At 32.9% G+C, this 18634-nt stretch overlaps 1 protein-coding gene across 5 annotated transcripts in view; it reads left to right on the top strand.

The window, feature by feature from the left end:
• The window catches only part of CEP290 (centrosomal protein 290), a 51712-nt gene that overhangs the window by 1963 nt on the left and 31115 nt on the right, over nucleotides 1–18634 (top strand). For 3 of the 5 annotated variants that reach the window (XM_050323766.1, XM_050323764.1, XM_050323767.1), the window contains exons 2-25: nucleotides 278–334; nucleotides 931–1053; nucleotides 1179–1256; nucleotides 1986–2055; nucleotides 2344–2390; nucleotides 2672–2815; nucleotides 3009–3062; nucleotides 3587–3607; nucleotides 3757–3909; nucleotides 4240–4422; nucleotides 4765–4854; nucleotides 4928–5050; nucleotides 7026–7149; nucleotides 7693–7865; nucleotides 8227–8389; nucleotides 9013–9113; nucleotides 9206–9293; nucleotides 9768–9880; nucleotides 11488–11572; nucleotides 12685–12827; nucleotides 13364–13528; nucleotides 14466–14615; nucleotides 15539–15654; nucleotides 17136–17238. In XM_050323766.1, coding sequence (XP_050179723.1) covers nucleotides 952–1053; nucleotides 1179–1256; nucleotides 1986–2055; nucleotides 2344–2390; nucleotides 2672–2815; nucleotides 3009–3062; nucleotides 3587–3607; nucleotides 3757–3909; nucleotides 4240–4422; nucleotides 4765–4854; nucleotides 4928–5050; nucleotides 7026–7149; nucleotides 7693–7865; nucleotides 8227–8389; nucleotides 9013–9113; nucleotides 9206–9293; nucleotides 9768–9880; nucleotides 11488–11572; nucleotides 12685–12827; nucleotides 13364–13528; nucleotides 14466–14615; nucleotides 15539–15654; nucleotides 17136–17238 — 2589 coding nt within the window. In that variant the 5' untranslated portion in view covers nucleotides 278–334; nucleotides 931–951. The remainder of the gene's footprint in view (nucleotides 1–277; nucleotides 335–930; nucleotides 1054–1178; nucleotides 1257–1985; nucleotides 2056–2343; nucleotides 2391–2671; nucleotides 2816–3008; nucleotides 3063–3586; nucleotides 3608–3756; nucleotides 3910–4239; nucleotides 4423–4764; nucleotides 4855–4927; nucleotides 5051–7025; nucleotides 7150–7692; nucleotides 7866–8226; nucleotides 8390–9012; nucleotides 9114–9205; nucleotides 9294–9767; nucleotides 9881–11487; nucleotides 11573–12684; nucleotides 12828–13363; nucleotides 13529–14465; nucleotides 14616–15538; nucleotides 15655–17135; nucleotides 17239–18634) is intronic. The other 2 variants (XM_050323765.1, XM_050323769.1) reach the window with 1 other exon arrangement.

Below are 18634 nucleotides of genomic sequence, written 5' to 3'. Positions count from 1 at the left end.
AGTTACTGATTGAGCTTTTTTTTTTCTATAAAATAGAATACTCCATCATTAGTTTCTTGAATAATTTATTATTCTAGATAGTTTTATTTCTTTCAAAATTGAAAATAATTTCTTGAGCATTTATACCATGTTAATAATTTAGGGGAATAAGTAGATTAAAAATAACTCTGTTTTAAATTTGGCAGAATTTAGCGTTTGAAATATTGATCATAAAAGCTAGAGATAGCTCCAGAGGATAGAATAATCCAAGATATTCAATCTCTTCTGCCTTTTTCAGATACTGTATTGGCTTTCAGGCATGTGAGAAGTCTCCGTGACCCACAACAACCAGTAGGTAAGCAGTAAAACAAAACTTTCCACCCCTTTCTGATCAGATTTTTGTCAGTTTCCAGGTAGATTCATGTCGTCATTCAAGTATTCTAAAAATCTGCCCGATATTTATTTGCAAGAGTTTAATATCTTATAAATTAGTGTCAAGAAATGGGTGCTCACAGTATCAAACTAAAGGTGGTGTTAGTTGTGTTTTAAATATTAGAAATAATGATTTTTATGAATGTAAGGAGATGTTTATTCTACAAGGGCTGGTTCAAGGGGTATCCAGTTGTGTTTGTTCATTAGTATAAAAATACTACTGAGAAATGGGGAAGAAAATAAGGATATTAAAGTTAAAATATGGGTGTCACAGGTGTCCTGATCTTCACTGTTAGTGTCAAAAATTCTTTGAGTATGCATGGTATAATTTTTAACTTAAAGAAAAAAAGGTTTTACTATATTGTAGTAGATCAAAATGTGAAGGGAGTGTTAATCAGTGTTACAAATAGATACAATTATTAGAATCATCTTGTGTGGTTCAGTGGCTAGCCTCCATTTAATCATTTGACCTAAAAGTGATTGGCACTGATAAAACTTGATAACTTATTTCTGTTTCAGGAAAAAAATCATAAATTCAGCATGGCACCTATTTTAGATTGGAAGAAACTTATGAAAGTTGATCCAGATAGTCTGCCTCGTCAAGAGGAACTAGCAGACAGATTGCTGGAGACCATGTCCAAGGTACTCAAGAGAAAAAGGGAACATAAGGATTCTCTAAATTGTCTCTGGTCCTTCGCGTACATGAAAGACTTATTTTGTGGATTTCATAGATATTAGTATAAAATCACTGTTGTCTCTTTCCTTAGGTTGATGGGAAAGACTTAAAAACTGAAACTCCAGAAAAACTGATACACCTTTTTAAAATTACTCAGTCTCTATTGAAGGTTTGTATTAATCCTCAATTTCTACAATACTGCAGATGCATTTGATTATTTTTTTGTTTAAATGAAAACATCATTATTCTTTTTTTTTTCCTGAAAACACTGGTTATTTTAAGATAATTTATATGCTAAATGTGTGCTAGCACCAGAGTACCTGCACGTAGCTGTAGGCTTTTAGTAGTGGGAAGTGAAGCGAATTGGACTAATATAGATAGAAAATGCAAACAAATTCCTCAAAAATTAGTTAGATGTTTTAAGTTATTGGTAATGATTTTAATTTAATAGAACTTTTTCTGGGATATTGAAGTTTTAAAGCAAATAAAATTATCATCATGAATGAAGAAACACCGCCATTCTAAAACTGATCCTATGAATCTGGCATACACTCTTGTATTTATTCGTAATTGTACTTAAAGGAAGAAATAACAGCAGTTTAGGGTAGCACATTCACTTTAGACAGGCTTTGTTACTGTTTTTAATTCTCAGCAGTATAAATGTTTTGAATGTTTGGGTATCCCTGTAGAATAAATTACTAAAGAAGATACTTTAACAGTCTGAACTTCCTAATTGTCTGCACAAGGAAACATGGGAGTAGTTTGATTTGTTTAAAGAGAGAAAGTCTATATTCTTTTGTAAATATTGTCATCATTTTAAACGTGGGATGTACAGAACAATTTTCATTTATGTTAGCAGTAAACATTTTTTATTTGCTTCCCGTACTTATTTTCTCAGATGAAAACTCAAGAGGTAGAACTGGCACTAGAAGAAGTTGAAAAAGCTGGGGAAGAGCAAGCCAAATGTGGTAAACAGGCTTTCATATGGTGTTCCTAAATGATTTGTTAAATGTATTTTTTAGTATTGTTGGTTTTTTGTGGTTTTTTTTTGTTTGTTTGTTTGTTTTGTTTTGGGGTTTTGTGTGGGTTTTTTTGGTGGCTTTTTCTTTGAGTTTAGGGAACTGGACAAAATACCAACTGATCTGAAGTCAATTTCTTCAGTGAAGCCAATTTTTTAAAGACAAATGCTAACCATTGTTGTTTTATGTGCTTTCTACCTTGTTGGGTAATTCACTATATCTGTTCTATCTTAACAGAAAACAATTTTAAAACAAAGATGATGAAACTTCAAAATGAATTAGAGGTATGTTTTAAAATTTTGTTAGTTTATAGAGTGCTCTTTGGCGAGGTTTTTAAGTGAGTTTCTTTAGACTAGTATTTTAATCTTGTAAAGAGTTGAAATAGCCCTACACTTCAGCAAATACCATTAATGGATTTTTGAATATTCACCACTATCGTGTGAGTAATTCATTGTATTTTTTTATACTTGAATAAATCCCATTTGTTGTAGTCTTACCACCTGCTTTCTTTTTTCTGTTTTGAATATCTGTACTCTATTTATAATGTTATTTTAATGCTCATAAGAAGGCACAAAGATCTGCTGGTGGTCGTGATACTCGTTTTTTGCGTGATGAGATACGCCAACTGGAAAAACAATTAGAACAAAAAGAGAGACAGTTAGCAGATATAGAAGAAGAACTGGAAAAAGAGAAGAAAGTGAATGAACAGGTAAGAAAGACTTCAGCTTAACATCTCTAAAAGCTGTTCTGTCAAATATTTTGTAAAGTTGATGTTCTGATAAGAGCCTCTGAAATTTAAGAAAAAAACTGATGAAATAAGACTACTGTGCATTCATTTTCTTTTTTGTTTCTGGAGTTCTTGTGTTTAATAATACATGTAAAGGTTTTCCATTTTGTTGTAGCTTGCTCTTCGAATGGAAGATGCCGAAAATGAAAACATCAGATTCAGGAGAGAGGTTAGCAAAAAATTATTGCCAATTTACTGTATTTTTAACTTTATTTGTAGATATGTTACTGTCTTTCTGCCTTTATAATTTTTGATGTTTAGTTCTGTTTTAGGACATTTCCTTGTTACTGGTACAAAGAGAAATTTAACTAAATTTAGTAAATATGTACTATGTATTCTCCAATGAAACTTAGTTAATTGAGGTTAGGAGGTGTCTACATTCGAATTTGCGTAGTCCTCCTATGCATTAATTTGGTCTGGATTTCATGTTTTGAATTTTTAGTATTTTTCTAAATACTGTTACCAAGTAGATTTGTTTAATTATTGTCCTGGTGTAAAACCTTGGGAATCACGTGTCAAAATAACCCTTTACATATGTGTGCGTAAGTATGTATATGCATACACAGGTATGTAAAAAACCATTTTGTTTTTTCTTTATGTTGATTAATATTTAGTCTTCCTAAAGCAAAGCTGGTTTCTAATATTTTTCATGCTTTGTTCTCTTGGTCTTGTTTTCTCCTTTTTAATATGAAGAAAAAGCGCATAAAGAAAAAGGTGAGGCTTCTAAGTCTTTTTAAAAACAGACTGTAGGAATTTGGATGGGTTTTGAATGTCTTAGCTCTTTGTGTTAGCTTGCTAGAAATGCAGTGACTTTGTCTTCAACTCTTAGAAATAGCATTAAGTTTGGATTACTTTTTATGCAGAATGAACAATTACGTCAGGATGTAGTTGACTATCAGAGGCAAATAGATTCTCAAAAAGAAACAATTCCTTTACGAAGAGGACAGGACTCTGATTACAGATCACAGTTGTCCAAAAGAAGCTCTGAGCTTGTCCAGTATTTGGATGAAATTCAGGTAACAATCTATGCATGCTATTGAGTATCTATTAGACTTTTACTGACAATAGTGTTTTTCATGGTACTATGTCAATTTACGGATGGAGTCACATGGAGTAAGGGAATTGGGTTCTGTCATGTATATACTGTGCGTCTATGAATCTAGCAGAGGTAATGCAGTCACTGACAAGGGGAGATGTATCTTTTATTTGCTGTTAGGATTTGTTGAAATTGATGACCTAGAGGTGAAATACTCTCTTCTGTGCTAGTTTCATATAAGACTTTCAAGTTCTCATTCAGGTATTAAGATGGGCACTTTCTAAAAGCAGCTTTTTCTTTGATTTTTCAGAACTTGACTGAAGCTAATGAGAAGTTAGACATTCAAAACCAAGAAATGAGGAAAAATCTTGAGGAATCAGTGCAAGAAATGGAGAAGATGACTGATGAATATAACAAAATGAAACTAATTGTGCAGCAATCTGATATTATTATGGATCAGTTACGAAAAGAGAAAGATCAGTACAAATTTCAAGTAAGAGCCGACTCGTTATTTAATGTATTTGTATTAGGTTTATACTATATTTTCATATTTTAGCTTAACAATCAATCCATCCAGTTAAAAACACCCACTCGTCTGAAATAATGCTCTTTAAAAGTAGTGTGATCTTTGAATCTGATGCATATTTTAGAACACAAAAGATGACAAAAATTTTTTGTACAAAATGTTAGTCATACACTGTTCTTCAGAGTCATTCCCTTGCTGCTTTAATGCTAATCTGTTAAATTTTATGTACTTGATGTAGTGTTTGTACACATACAATGGTTAAGCCCAAACATTTTTGTGAGAAGATACTCATCCAAATGTCATGTCTAGGTTCAGGACCTTTCAGACCAGCTGAAAGCAAAGAATGAGGAAGATGATCCACTCATGGCAGCTGTAAATGCAAAAGTTGAAGAATGGAAGGTATTTTTTAATACTTCCCTTTATGATTTTTTAGGAATTAATCCAAGGGTTCTGATGGTATTTTTCTTTTCAGAAAATCTTAGCTTCAAAAGATGACGAAATCCTAGAGTATCAGCAAATGTTGTTTAACTTAGAAGAGAAAATGAAAATGGTTCAACTTGATGTTGACAGAAACAGCATACTGGCCCTTCAACAGGTACAGTCCATGTGAGAAACTGCACACATAGAAATCACCATTCACTAAACATGCAAATACCAAAAATATATGTACTCTTTCACAGTTTGGAAATACCAAAACATGCATTATTTATATTTGAGAATTCTGAGACAGGTCGATTCATTCCACTGCAGAGTTAGCTTAATAGGCAATGTACAAGGGAAGGTTCTCTGTATGTATGTATGAACTGAACTCTCGGTAGTTGGTTCTGTTACTTTCATATTTATCTTTTTTAACTATTATGTAATGTTTCTAAAATATGGCTTAGTTTCTGTCCTAAATTTGCTGGTTAAGGAAGAGTCTTAACTGTTACTTAGTTTTCTGTGTTCATTTGTCTCATATGCTGAGATTAGGTCCGTTGGTTAGAACATAGTGCTAATAACACCAAGATTGTAGGTTTGATCTGTGTATGGGCCATTTACTTAAGAGCTGGACTCGATGATCCTTGCAGGTCCCTTCCAACTCAGAGTATTGTGTAATACCATGATCTGATGCCATGCTATTAAATCTGTGGTTCAGTCTGTGATAGGGCTAGATGAATATGAGTATTTCTCACATTCATGCAAAATTACATAATTCTTTGTGACTCTGAAAGTCTTGAAAGACTTTCAAGACGGTCTCTCACTGTCTTGAAAACCATATAAAACCCCAAAATAATGCGGCACATTAGGAACCTTGAAACATTCATTATGGATAGTGCACACTATGATTCCAGGATAATTTCCTACCTTGCTTCAAGTTTTTTAAATAAATATCTAATGACAGTTCTCTTGCATTTTGGGTTCTTGTGGCCTCAACGATGTGGTGAGATACATTTATTCAGTCTTCCAAAGGTAATTTCTCAAGGGAAAGAAACCTAAATTACAAATCAGTCTTGGATGATCAGAAGAGGAAGGCAGCTAAAAGTAACCTGGATAAGCAGTTACAGAGTTTGGTTTTAGCTGACTAAATGGCTGTAGAGTTTGCTTTTTGGGGTGACCATCAGTAGCATGACATTCAAAACTGTTTTGTGGAAATAAACATGTTTTATAAGCAGACACTTAAAAATAAATGAAGGCACTGCTCTGTGTTTTTACTCAAATGGACTGAGCTTGCTATAGTTCAGTGTATGTTTATACTCTAAAAGACTATGTTCAGCTCCTTACAACTTTGCTAAACTCTGTACCTTTAGATTTGAAATGTGGTTACTTGTCCCCTAAGAAAGCTTTAGAATTTCTTTTTCAGAACACTAGTATAAAGAAAGGACAACAATCTTGAGATCTGTACATTTTCATTATTTTTACTGCCTATAACTTTTTTCAAGTCTCTTTTTTATCTTTCTCCACTTCTTTTATTCATGACAGAAAAAAATAACATTACACTTTCGATGTTGTTTCTAAAGTTCATGTACAAGCACAGAAATAGTGTAATATGAATAGAAGTCACTTTCACAGTCTGTATGTATATTATTGTATATATGCAAATGAAACAACGTGTGATAAGTTTTTAAAAGTTAGATTATTTGCTGACAGGCAGTCTGCAATTCACATGTTATGTATGATGAATTGTTAGTTCTCATTATCTTGAACTTGTATCTCTCAGTTCCCAAGGGCATTTGTTTGCTGAGGAAGCTGTAAAGAACCTGTATCATCTGAAACTTTTCATCTAACATTAACAAAATCTGAGAGTCTTGTGTCCATTTAAAATTGTTATACTACAGTGCTTTTTTTTTCTGTGTGTTTGATTGCTTTATTTTTACTTTTTCTTTTATTTTTCCTGCTTTGCATTTATATACCAAACTTCTAGATAATATCTGAACTCTCTGTTGTAAGTACAGTATGTTTGATGTTCTACAAATTGATTTGTATTAGCTACACGTAATTTCTTCATTTACTGTGTGGTGTTCTGTATTGGTAGTTTGCCTGTCAGTAAAGAAGGATCCTTTAATGGAGTTTCTGGGTTTTTTTCATTGTAGGGTGTGCAAGAGCGAGATGCTCAGATAAGATTGCTTACTGAGCAAGTTGAACAGTATACCAAAGAAATGGAAAAAAATGCATTCGTTATTGAGAAATTAAAAAATGATCTCCAAAAAGATAAAGGTAACACGACTATTTTGTATTAATGTCTATGGAAAGGAAAATAAGAGACCACAAATTTATTGTGTTTATTGTGCATTCCTTATTGTCAAGAAATACAGAGAAAAAAATAATTACAGTATTTGAGTAATTTTAATCTCTAATTTTTTTTCTTAATTTTCTCTTATTAAACTTTCGTAAAGAATTTATCCACATTATCTCAGTGCGTTTTATGGGTAATAAAACTATACCTGATCTGTAAAAGTTATAGCATAACAAATAAGATCTCAGCTCCATCAGGAATTGAAAATAAGTAATAGCATGCAATTCAGGATAAATTCCAATGTCCCTTACATGTACTTACTTATGATAAATATTGTAAGAAGGAAAAATAAAGGGAAACAAAACCAACCTCTCATATGTAGTTTCTTGTACTTCCCCAATTAAAAAGAGCAGAAAATGAAGATGTCCTTTTTCATGTTTACTGAAGTGTTTCTGTCTTGCTTAATGGCAGATAGCAAGAATTCCTAGATGTTATTATAAACATACCAAAATTTTTCTCTCCAGGTCACTCATCTCTTGCTCAGCAGAATCACAGTGAGGATATGCAAGAAAAGTTAAAAAGACTGGAGCAGAGAACTATGGAGGCTGAGAAATCAGCAGAATTAGCAGAAGCAGATGCTAGAGAAAAGGACAAAGAGCTTGTTGAGACTTTGAAACGAATGAGAGACTATGAACTGGTAAACTCAGAGTGGACAGGGTCTTTAATCATATGTTTAGGAGATTATTTTGTCCTTCCCTTCCCAAACCTTCCCTTCCCTCTTTGTCCATTGAACAGCAATTGTGAACACTTAAGATATGATTCTTCAAAGAATCATGTAGTAAGAGGGCTCACTTAAAATGTGCAGACTCCTCTGTAGTCAAAGACAAATATGTAGGATCTACTTTTATTCAGTAAATTTTTTCAATAAGCATAGTGCAAAGGAGTGATACAGGTTGAAAAATATTTTTTCTTATCTGTGTAATCGAGAAAGTTAGTTTCATGATTTATTTTAGTAAATTGGTTGTTTTGTTTTTACTTCCCATTTGGGGTTTTTACAGGGAATATATGGTTTGGAAGAAGCTGTTGCTGAAATCAAAGATTTAAAAAAGCAAGTCAAAATACGAGAACATGAGATTGAATCATTAATTAAGGAAGTCAATAAACTTGAACTTAAAATAAATGACTTTCTTGATGAAAATGAAGAACTCAGAGAGCGCTTAGGTATGCTGCATCCAGTACATTTTCAATTATTTGTTGTGTGAGAATTGAAATAAGATTTTATAATGGATTTTACTATACCAAGTCACTGGAAATAATTCGGTATATTCTCCTAATATTTGCAAGTAGTTTTAATTAGGACAAACTGCATGAGTAAACGTGGCTTACAGGTTTCTCTTACTGAAGATAGTAGGTTCTCTAATGTTTTTTGGTTTTGGTTCCTCTTTGACCACACACTGTTTAATAAACTTCATCATATGGTATTTTGGAAACCATAACGTACTGAAGTTGTAATGTTAAATGGAAAAACACAGATAAAACTTCAGACAGACTTATTTTTAAATAGAATAATTTAAATGTAAATAATTTTAAGTGACATTTTATTGCATTTTGGGTTCTGAGTAACTGAAGTAAAGTTAAGCTTTCTTCTGTTGTTATTACATGGAGTATGTGTGCATATGTTATCTAGATAGCTACATATTTTTATAGATGAAATATGTTCAACTATCAACAAATTATTTTCTTAATTCTACTTGTCAAGTTATATTCTTATTTAAATTAACTGCATTAACTAACATTAATGTTCCTCCATAATGAATCACTGTATATCATATACTGTGTTTTAGGTCTTGAGCCAAAGACAATGATTGATTTAAGTGAGTTCAGAAACAGCAAAGCGCTGAAGCAGCAGCAATATAGAGCTGAAAATCAGATTCTTTTGCAAGAGGTAAGTGATAAATCTTATTTTTGGATAAGAGCTATGTAATAAAAATGCACTTGAACAAAGTGGAATACTAAACTGTGAATAATAATATGCAGATTGAAAGGCTAGAAGAGGAAAGAATTGAACTGAAAAAACAAATTCGTAAGTTGGCTCAGGAGAAAGGAAGAAGAGTTGCAACAATAGGTAGGATTTTTTATTATAAATTGTCCTTTCAAAAACATGCCATCTGTACTTATTAATGTAGCTATTTTATATTTACTTATTTGTTTAAATTAAAAGGCTAAATGCATTTCATTGAATCTGTAGGAAGAGGTGAGTGGTTTTAGATTTCCTAGTCTTACAGCCCAGAGTTTTCTTGAGTTGTGATGACTTGTAATGTGTCGCTGAGACTTGTGTCATTGCCTCGCAGTTTTTGGATGCAGGATGATCTCCCCAGAATTTCCAGTAATGTACTTCACATATGTGTTACAAAAATCCTAAAATTTCAATTCTGTGCCACTCAGGGTAGCATAATGTGCTCAGATGGAAAGGTTTACTGCTTTTACTTTGCAGATATAAAGCTAGAACTCAGATATAATAAATTTAATATAATCCTTTGCTTGGAGACCAATTAAATTTTCATAATAATTTATTACTTGTACATCTCCTTGCAATTAGAATTGGAGGCTGGCGATATGCAGATGACTGATAGCTTTACTGAAGAGAAGGGAGTGAGTAAGAGGAAGTTGGATTTCTTGACCAGACATGACATTGCTGAAATAAAGGCAAAGGTAGGTCCATAAAACAGGTTCATGAACATTTATTGTATTTCTCTTTCAAAAATTAGAACCCCCCCTATTTTGTAAATGTCTGTTTAAGTCTTTATTAAGCTACTTTTATTAACTGCTTTTAAAAATCCAAAAATGAATAATTTGTATTATTTTTAGAAGACTAGTGAATATTGTATATTTTTTTGTGAATACAGCCTAGCAGCTCATGTGAAGTGGAAGTACGAAACAGAGTTGCAGATAGAGTAGGCCCAGCTGAACATCTGAAGTCAGAGAAAAATATAACTGAAAACAGTAAGGCCGTTGGAAATCTACCCAGAAGAACTTCTGGCATACATGAGAATTCAGATCACTTGGAAAAAATTAGAAATACTTTTTTGGTTCATTTAGGTTCAAAACATGTGGTAGAGTGGCGACTAATTAATCACAAGTGTAATTCTGAAGCTCTTAGTATTTTCATATCACCAGAGCTACAAATTACGCAGTCTCGCAGACTTTTGGTCTGTACCATACTGATATTCCAACTGCTGCATGACCCAAGAATACATGTTTCCCTATGGCCAGAGAGTGTTACATAGGGATACTCCTTGTGTCATTCTCCCAGTGAATCCATTTCTATTGCTATTTCAGGCAAGAAATCCATATGTGAACTGGCAAACTTTCCTGAACGCATACTCCAAATTTGAAAAAGTCTGGAACTAAAATTAAATTGCTAAAATTAGATTCTGTGTATTTTTGGTCTGAGGGAGACCATCTAATAATGTGATGAGGAAACCTGTTTTCAATGCATAAGTTAAGCAGAAGGTCTTTCCTACCTTTAACAAAATGTTTTGAAATTGATGCCATTTCTGTTGAGGCTGTTGAACTGTGTGACTGATCAATGGAAAGTATGTCTGTACATATCAGACTTTTTTCAACTGTACAGGTTTTCCATGCTATAGTACTATGTATGTCTGTACATATCAGACTTTTTTCAACTGTACAGGTTTTCCATGCTATAGTACTATGCTTTGCTGATGTGGTTTCTTTTCAAATAGCATCAGCCAAACCATGAAATTAATAATGCCTTATAATTGCGTTTTCAGTAGAAAGAAAGTGTTGAGTTGTTTTTTCCTTAAATGTTTTGGAAGTTACTCTTGGAAATACTTTATATTCACATGTATATGTGTAAATGGAGGTAGAATCCTATACTAATAACTTACTGCTGTTTTTTTTTTAGAATGAACAGATACCCAGAGATTTGTTGGCTAAGAGTATGCTAAATAGTTAAAAAGAATTGCAGAAACCAGGCAGTGCAGGTAGCAGAAGCTTGTAAAAAAAGTCCCAAAAACAATTAAACAGGATAAATATTTTATGTAAAGTTTATTTATGGTTTAAATAATTTTTTCCTGCTAATTTTATTGCTGTGAAGATGAGCCTATTTCTTTGATTGTTGCTTTTTATATAGTACCTAATTTTGGTTTAGATACTATGTATGTATGCTATAGAGCAGATATGGATTAACAGTATTTTCAAGCATTTATTCTTATTTAACCACAGTCTTAATGAAAATTCTAATACTAAAATTCCTAAATTACAGTTTTTGAGTATTTGGTTGTTTTTTTTTTTAGAATGAATATCTTGCAACTGAATTAAGTGAGAGAGAGAGAGATTTGGAGAAGAACAGGACTGTAATAGCCAGATTTCAATCTAAATGTAAGTTGCAACCTGGTTTAAAACTAAGGAATATTATCAGGTACCTGTAGATAGTTTGCTTACTTAGTTGTTCTGTTTCTATAATTTTGACCATAAATTTCTGGCTTTCAAAAAAATGTTTGTGTTTATGTTAGTGTATATCTTTGTGTATATATATATATAATTGCTAAATTAGTGACAGTATATGACACATAGTTTATTCATACTAAATTCATTGAAACGGGCTCTCTTATATTTTTCCTTCTTGATTCAGATCTAATAAGGGTTTTAAGTCTATGAATAATCCCAGAATTCACTTGTGCAATTGTAGAGCTTTCCTGGCTCAAAGACAATGCTGGGAAATTAAACCAACTTGCTGCTTATTTATATGTGTTTGTTAGCTGAAGTGTACTGCTTGCAAACTCAGAAATAAAAATAATGCAAGTTTCTCTGGGCAAGAATCTTTTTTTCCCAGAGAATGTGAATTCTTAAAATTCTTTTTGACTTTTCAAAATAGACTTGGTGAAATAGATTTTGCAGTTTACTCGTGGTCTTCAGGACATTTAGGCATATTGTTTGGATGCAGAGAATGTCCTGGAAGGTTTATTGTGTTTTATTCAAGTTTTCAGACTTCTCGCTCTGTGCTAGAAACTGGAATTCCATTGAGAAACTACTAGTGGCAGGAAAATTGTATTTCATGAGTGTCTTTGATAGCTACATAATTTAAATGCTCATTTTTCTCAGTCTGCAGAAGGAATTCAGGCAATTCCTATATAGTCCATTGTTACACCCAAACATTTCCAAGATAGCCATGTTTCTGGATTTTTGAAAGTCTGATAGGCTACTAAAGAAATTTGAAAAGTGGAAGGAAACATTGAAGACTGGAAAGTTCAATAAATTCAGTTGTGTTCCCATGATGTATTTAATTATTTTTGTGCTAATATTTCACCAGTAAAGTATAATGTCCAGATACTCCTAGCAACTCTGCTTTTAATTTCCTAATGGGTTATGTCTGTGTATAATATGGACGTTCTTTTAATTTATCAAATCAACAATTATCATGTTGAAGTGTCCTAGGAAACCTTAACTCATTTTTCCTGTACTTTTAAACACATTTTCAACTTTTAATATAGTAAAAGAGTTATCAGAAGAGAATAAGCAACTTGAACAAGGAATGAAGGAAATACTACAGGCTGTCAAGGAAATGCAGAAGGACTCTAGTATGAAGGGAGGAGAAACAGCCTTAGTAATCCCTAGTCTGGATCGTTTAGTTCACGTAAGTTTGCTTTCTAAAGTATTATTTAGCTTTATAGGATTTACAGGGTATTCTTTTCCTCCTTAGTTACTGGGTTATTGTATAATTTAATAGTAGTTTCCTTGTATATATGCTTTCATAGTTGCAATTAAGAGTATAGAGTGTGATTCCTCTCTTAACAATATAAATTAAAAATATAAAGGAGAAACAGCCAATAAAACTTAAAAAGAAATCCTAACTTCAGCTGGATAGTATAAAACTATCTGATGTCAAATTTATTATACCAGTGATAAAACCTAGGTAATGCTTTGCATTTCTTTTATCACTTATGGGACCTGCAGGAAATGTTTTTTAAAAATTCTTTATTCAAACATCTTTCAAAAAGTTACGTTTTTTACAGGAAAGTTTAACTGATAAGTAGATTTTAGAATGTTAAAATGTCGTACTTTTTTCTAATTTCATGTAGTCTAAACTTGAGGGCTCCAGTTTATTATGAAAACGTTAAAGCTTTTCTTCACTTTTCCTGTGTTCTGTTAATTAAATGTTTACTGCACTAGGCAATGGAGTCAAAGAATTCAGAGGGAATCTTTGATGCTGGTGTGCACTTGAAAGCTCAGGTTGATCAGCTTACAGGACGAAATGAGGAATTAAGGCAGGAGCTAAAAGAGACTCAGAAGGAGGCAACAAGTTTGTCTAATCAGTTGGCAAATGCAAATGAAAAGGTAAATATTTTATTTTATATAATTTATATTGTACTTTAAAAGTGGCTGTTCTGATAATTTAGAACCACACAATCAATAAGATGCTGAATTTAGCTTATGTAAACAATGTAATTATACAAATCTTACTGAAATTTATGTATTGGAGCTATCAATTCATGCATTTTAAGTTCAGATCTTGCTCTTCTTAATGTTACTTCATCCTTGGAGTATTCTATCACGTTAAACAACACGTGTGCCTCTCTTTTATGGGAGAACTAAGCCCAGAAAAGCTCACAGATATATTCCTTTAAACAAGCCAGGAGTCTTGCATCTGTTATTTGTAAATAAGAAACAGAGATTAAATGTTTGAAATAATGAATCATTCTTTAAAATCCTGTGTCTTGTTTTAAGGTGTACAATTCATTCTGTGGAATACTTCTTCCAGGAAAGGAATGAGGAATGGAATATTATCTTAAAATAAACCAGATTTAAATTTGCCTTTTATAATAGCTTTGGTGATGCAAAAAGATTTGCCAGAATCTAATACTGTAGAATAGCATTCTATATACTGTTAGAGAACCAGAGAGCTTTTAAGTTAAATGAAAAGGCAAAGAATTGTTTAGAATAAGCTGTCAAATAACCGCTGCAATAATTATTTCCAAAACTTAATCTTATTAAAGGAGCAGAAATGGACTGTGTTTTAAACAATTTGGAATAAACCTGTGGTGATATTTTTAGTTGCACTGATTACTAGAGTTATTTGATAAATTTGGGTAAAGATATTATGCATTTAATGATCTATGGAATCACAGCATTTTCAAAAGGTTATTTTAGGAGTTTTGGAATGCTTTAGAATGTAAGTGTAAAGTAGCTAATAACAACACAAGGAAGCCATATATTTTCCATTTTTCTAGTTGAATAGCAAAAGCTACTTTATGTTTTTGTATTCTTTCTTTAGATTGCACAACTGAAAAATGAGATTTGCTTACTACATCAGTCAGAAGGTCCCAATATTGTCTTCCAAACAATGAATCTTCCAGAAGGAATGATTCCTTCAAGTGTTAATACAATTAATTCTCTGAACCAATATTTAATATGTCTTATACAGGTAAATAACTCATATATTCTTTGATATCAGGAGTATTTATAATGTAGCTAATTCCTCCAAAATCTAGCACCATGTCGTGGTGCTAGAAAGAACTCTCCAAAATTATTTTGATATCCTAACATCCAGTAAATTTTTTGGGCTATTCTGTTATTTTCAAGCTGTATGTATTTGTTGTGCTGTAAACGTGACAGATAATAGTTAATTAAATATTTGACAGCAAATCAGATTTTTTGGTTTAAATCTGAATTGTGATGTAAATATTTACACTCTTCCTTCTACTTCTGCAGTTGCACTCTTTATATGAGAAATTCTGTCTTACTGCTATCTGAATTCCACACCTGAATCTGCATGTGCAAATCCCACTTGAACAGTTTTTCCCTATAGGGCAAAGGTCTCTACTAATTTGCCGTATGAATTTTCATTCCATTATTTGTCAAAGCAACAACTGTAAAAAGAGGCATAAATTCATTGAAACAGAAGCCAGTGATTTCAGTGGGAAGCATAGCAGACAGGTACATTGTAATGAAGGATTGACTTATTCAGAGTAGAAGTGTTTTTTCAACTCTATGTGCTCATAAATTAGAGTATTTGGAAACATGAGGAAAAAAATGTTGATTTCCATTTAGACATTCAGCTAGTATTCTTTGTGGGCTAGCAAGAGGTCATGATGTTTTGAACTTTGAGGGCTGTAACCCACAGTGCAGTTGTGCGCTATTTTACACCTCTTAATAGGAATACCAGAGCTCATGGTTTTTCATCTGTTGCTCCTAAAAAAAAATACACATTTTATATCTTTAGTTCACGTTGTTCATGATGGAGGCATCTATCATGAAAGCACAAAGGACTGACATTTTGATTAAATTAATAATTTAATGTTTAAAACCTATGTTAATAATTTATTTTTTCTACTTGGAAATCAAAAGGAACTGGAAAACAAAGAAAAGTTACTTAAACAGTTAGAAGATGCAGTAGAGGACTATAAGCGAAAATTTGCAATAATTCGTCATCAACAAGGCTTGTTGTATAAAGAATATCAAAGGTATTGTTCTCTTTTCTGAGTTATGAAAGCGCAATTATCTAAATAATTAACAATTTCTAAATAAGATTTTCCATTGTTTTGAAGTAGTTCTTTGGTTAAAATAATAAATGCTGCTGCTTTTGGATATGGACTCCATATATTTTCTTTAGCCTTGTAACGATTCAGAAAACTACAAACCCATTTTCGCTGAACTCTTCCGATGTTGCATATTTTATCATGAGGACTTCATTGCACTTTCTGCATCTGATATCTTGCATTTTATTAGAACCTGGTGTGGTGGACTTTTCATCTCATTTTGCTTTCAAGTGTGGGTTCTAACAGTTTTTCTGAGGGTGAAGAAAAACCACCTGCTATCCAAATACAGTCAGAGATTTCTGGAAGTTTCAGGTTGTCAGGACTTTGTGGTTCGTTTTCTTTCAGGCTCTTAGTTCCTTTATATGCTTCAGTGAATCTAAATGCTATTAAATTCTTCTCAATGTCAAAAAAAAAAAGGATTTTCATCTGTTAGGAGCACAAGGATGAAAATGGTGATTTAGATTTTTCAATTAACAAACTGTTAGTTGAGTCTGTGTCTTTGAATTGGAATATAACAGTCACTGGATGGCTTTTGGAATAAGGGTGTTTAATCTTTTAGAGACTTTTGTTTGTTCATTAAATCAGTTAAGATTCCCAGTCAATGTTATCTCTGTTCAAGGCATTAAAGCTATGACTTTTTTATTGAAAGCTGTAATACACTGCCTCCTCTACTCCTAGATTAGATATCTCCAATAACAGGGATAAGATGATGATTTAAGGCTACTTCTCTAAAACAGTTACAGATTGAAGTTATGGGATGAGATTCTTCAACTTGGCATCTCATAGAGTAACTTTGAGAGAATTTTCTTCTCTTGCATTTTATTCTGTTATGGAAGAAACTAAGATATCTTCTTTAAAGAGAAAACACTACTTCTGAAAAACCCTTGATTTTTTTAAACTAGCGTAAATTATGACATACAGTCTATAGAAACTTGTTTATTAGATTTGTATGAACAGCTCAGTCTTCTTTGTTTCCAAATAAATAAATAAAAATGGCTAGAGGAGACTAGTTTGGGCCAAAGTGAAGCTGTTTTTCAGTGGAATAACAAAACAAGTGTGGGAAGTTGTGTCCTTTATGCATCTGAAATAAAATGAATGTAATAGAGGGAAAGAATTGCAGGCAAAAAAGAAGGAAAGTAAGGCATCTCTATCTCTGCATTATAATACACATTTGAAGAAGAAGTAAGACACTGAAGAATTATTTTCATCACTAAACCAGCTGCAGCCTAAACAGAGGAGATAGTTTTTCAGTAATCCATCTACAATTTATAATGTGTTTTTCAAATGACTTTACTGCTCAAAGTAAGTGCTTTGGTTTGCAATATTTCAGGGTTACTGTTAAAGTTACAGTTTTAAAAATCATCGAGTTTTTCATCATAATAAGTGAAAATTCATTACTGTTCTAGTCAAAAGCAAAGCTGGCAGAAAGAATCAGAAGGTATTAAAGAGGAAATGAAAAAACTAGAAGAGCAAAAAGAACAGGATGCTACAAAAATAAAGGCATATTCTGTAAGTAATTCTGTTGCTTTCATTTTTCAAAAAGATTTTAGAAGGTAGAACAGAGGTTTTAATACAAAACTGTAATTTTTTAGATGGGGAAAATGTTGCAGGGAAAAATGGCTCAATTCGAATCAAATCAGGAGGGTTTTGGAATGTAAATAGCTAGCAATCAGTGAACTATACATTCAGAATCAGCATCAACTGTACAAAGGTAAATCACAATATTAACACACATATAAAATCTTACTATAGACCTGAAAATCTCTAAGCACCAATCAGGAATTAATCCCTAATATTTTTCATCCCACACATCCACCTGGCCTCTTCAGGTTGCCAGGGCACACGCCTTTTCCTGAGAGTGCAAGTTCCCTGGGTACACACCTCCTGTGTGTGCTCCGGGGTGCTGAGCACATGTGGGGCTGCTCCGGTGTTACGTGTGCCTGTTGGCCTTTCTGCAGAGTGCTGATCCATGCACCGGTGAGAAATCACCTCAGGAGGTCACATCACACACCCGAGGTGTGGGCCCGTAATTGTTGCACTCAGTACTTCCAGACCTTAGCTGGAGTGCTGAGAGGTGGTGTCCAGCAGGGAGGAAGCACTCACATCTGCGCAGGAGATGCAGGGCATGGGGAAACTTCTGAAGCTGAACTAGGTTATGAGTGCTGCATTATAGCCCTCTCTGCCCCTGCTGTTAAAAGTTTTTGTGCTGCTTTTATACTAATTTTCAAGCTGACTACTTCTTTATTTCAAGTCTCTACTTTTATGGTTACTATTCAGTTTGGTTCATGGTGATCTTCTTTAAGATTATCAGTTTTGAACAAATGCCTTCTCAGGCAATCTCTGTTCACACACACTGTTTACAGTCACACTGCTCTTTGAACAGCAGTTTGTTACCCAGGCTGTTTGACTGGGAGGAGGAGCAGTGCAAACAACCTGTTGGAAAGCACAATAATTTGTACTAAGAATTAAAATTATTACTTTGAATTGTGTCTTATTTATATATAATAGCTAAAGTATATGAATCGGTATTCCAGAAGAACAGGAACCAGAATTCGTCTTTCTGTTTTGATTTACTTCCACCAAGTCCAAATTCAGTGTTGAATTAAGAAACTGAAAAATATTGGTGGTACTTAAAAGTTCCTAGAATTGATGCAGATGTCTAATCACAGACGTAGTGCAGTTTTAGATGATTAGAGGTGTCTTTGGGTACCAAAAATTGCAAAATACAACCAAAGACATAATGGCTACACATATCCTTTTAGGGAAGCAGACACAGGGCAAGGATTTCATGAGGTGTTGAAAGTAACTGTGAAAGTTTAAACAACTGAGTTCTAACAATTTTCTTCTGCCAAAGGATAACTGTAGTGGTATGTGGTTCTGCTTATAATCATGTTCATGACTGTAA

The sequence above is a fragment of the Myiozetetes cayanensis genome, unplaced genomic scaffold (genome assembly GCF_022539395.1).
Source record: "Myiozetetes cayanensis isolate MyiCay16 unplaced genomic scaffold, myiCay2020 scf3, whole genome shotgun sequence".
Classification (NCBI taxonomy): Eukaryota; Metazoa; Chordata; class Aves; order Passeriformes; family Tyrannidae; genus Myiozetetes; species Myiozetetes cayanensis.
The sequence above is the reverse complement of the archived record's forward strand: the minus strand, read 5'-3'. Positions and strand labels throughout refer to the sequence as shown.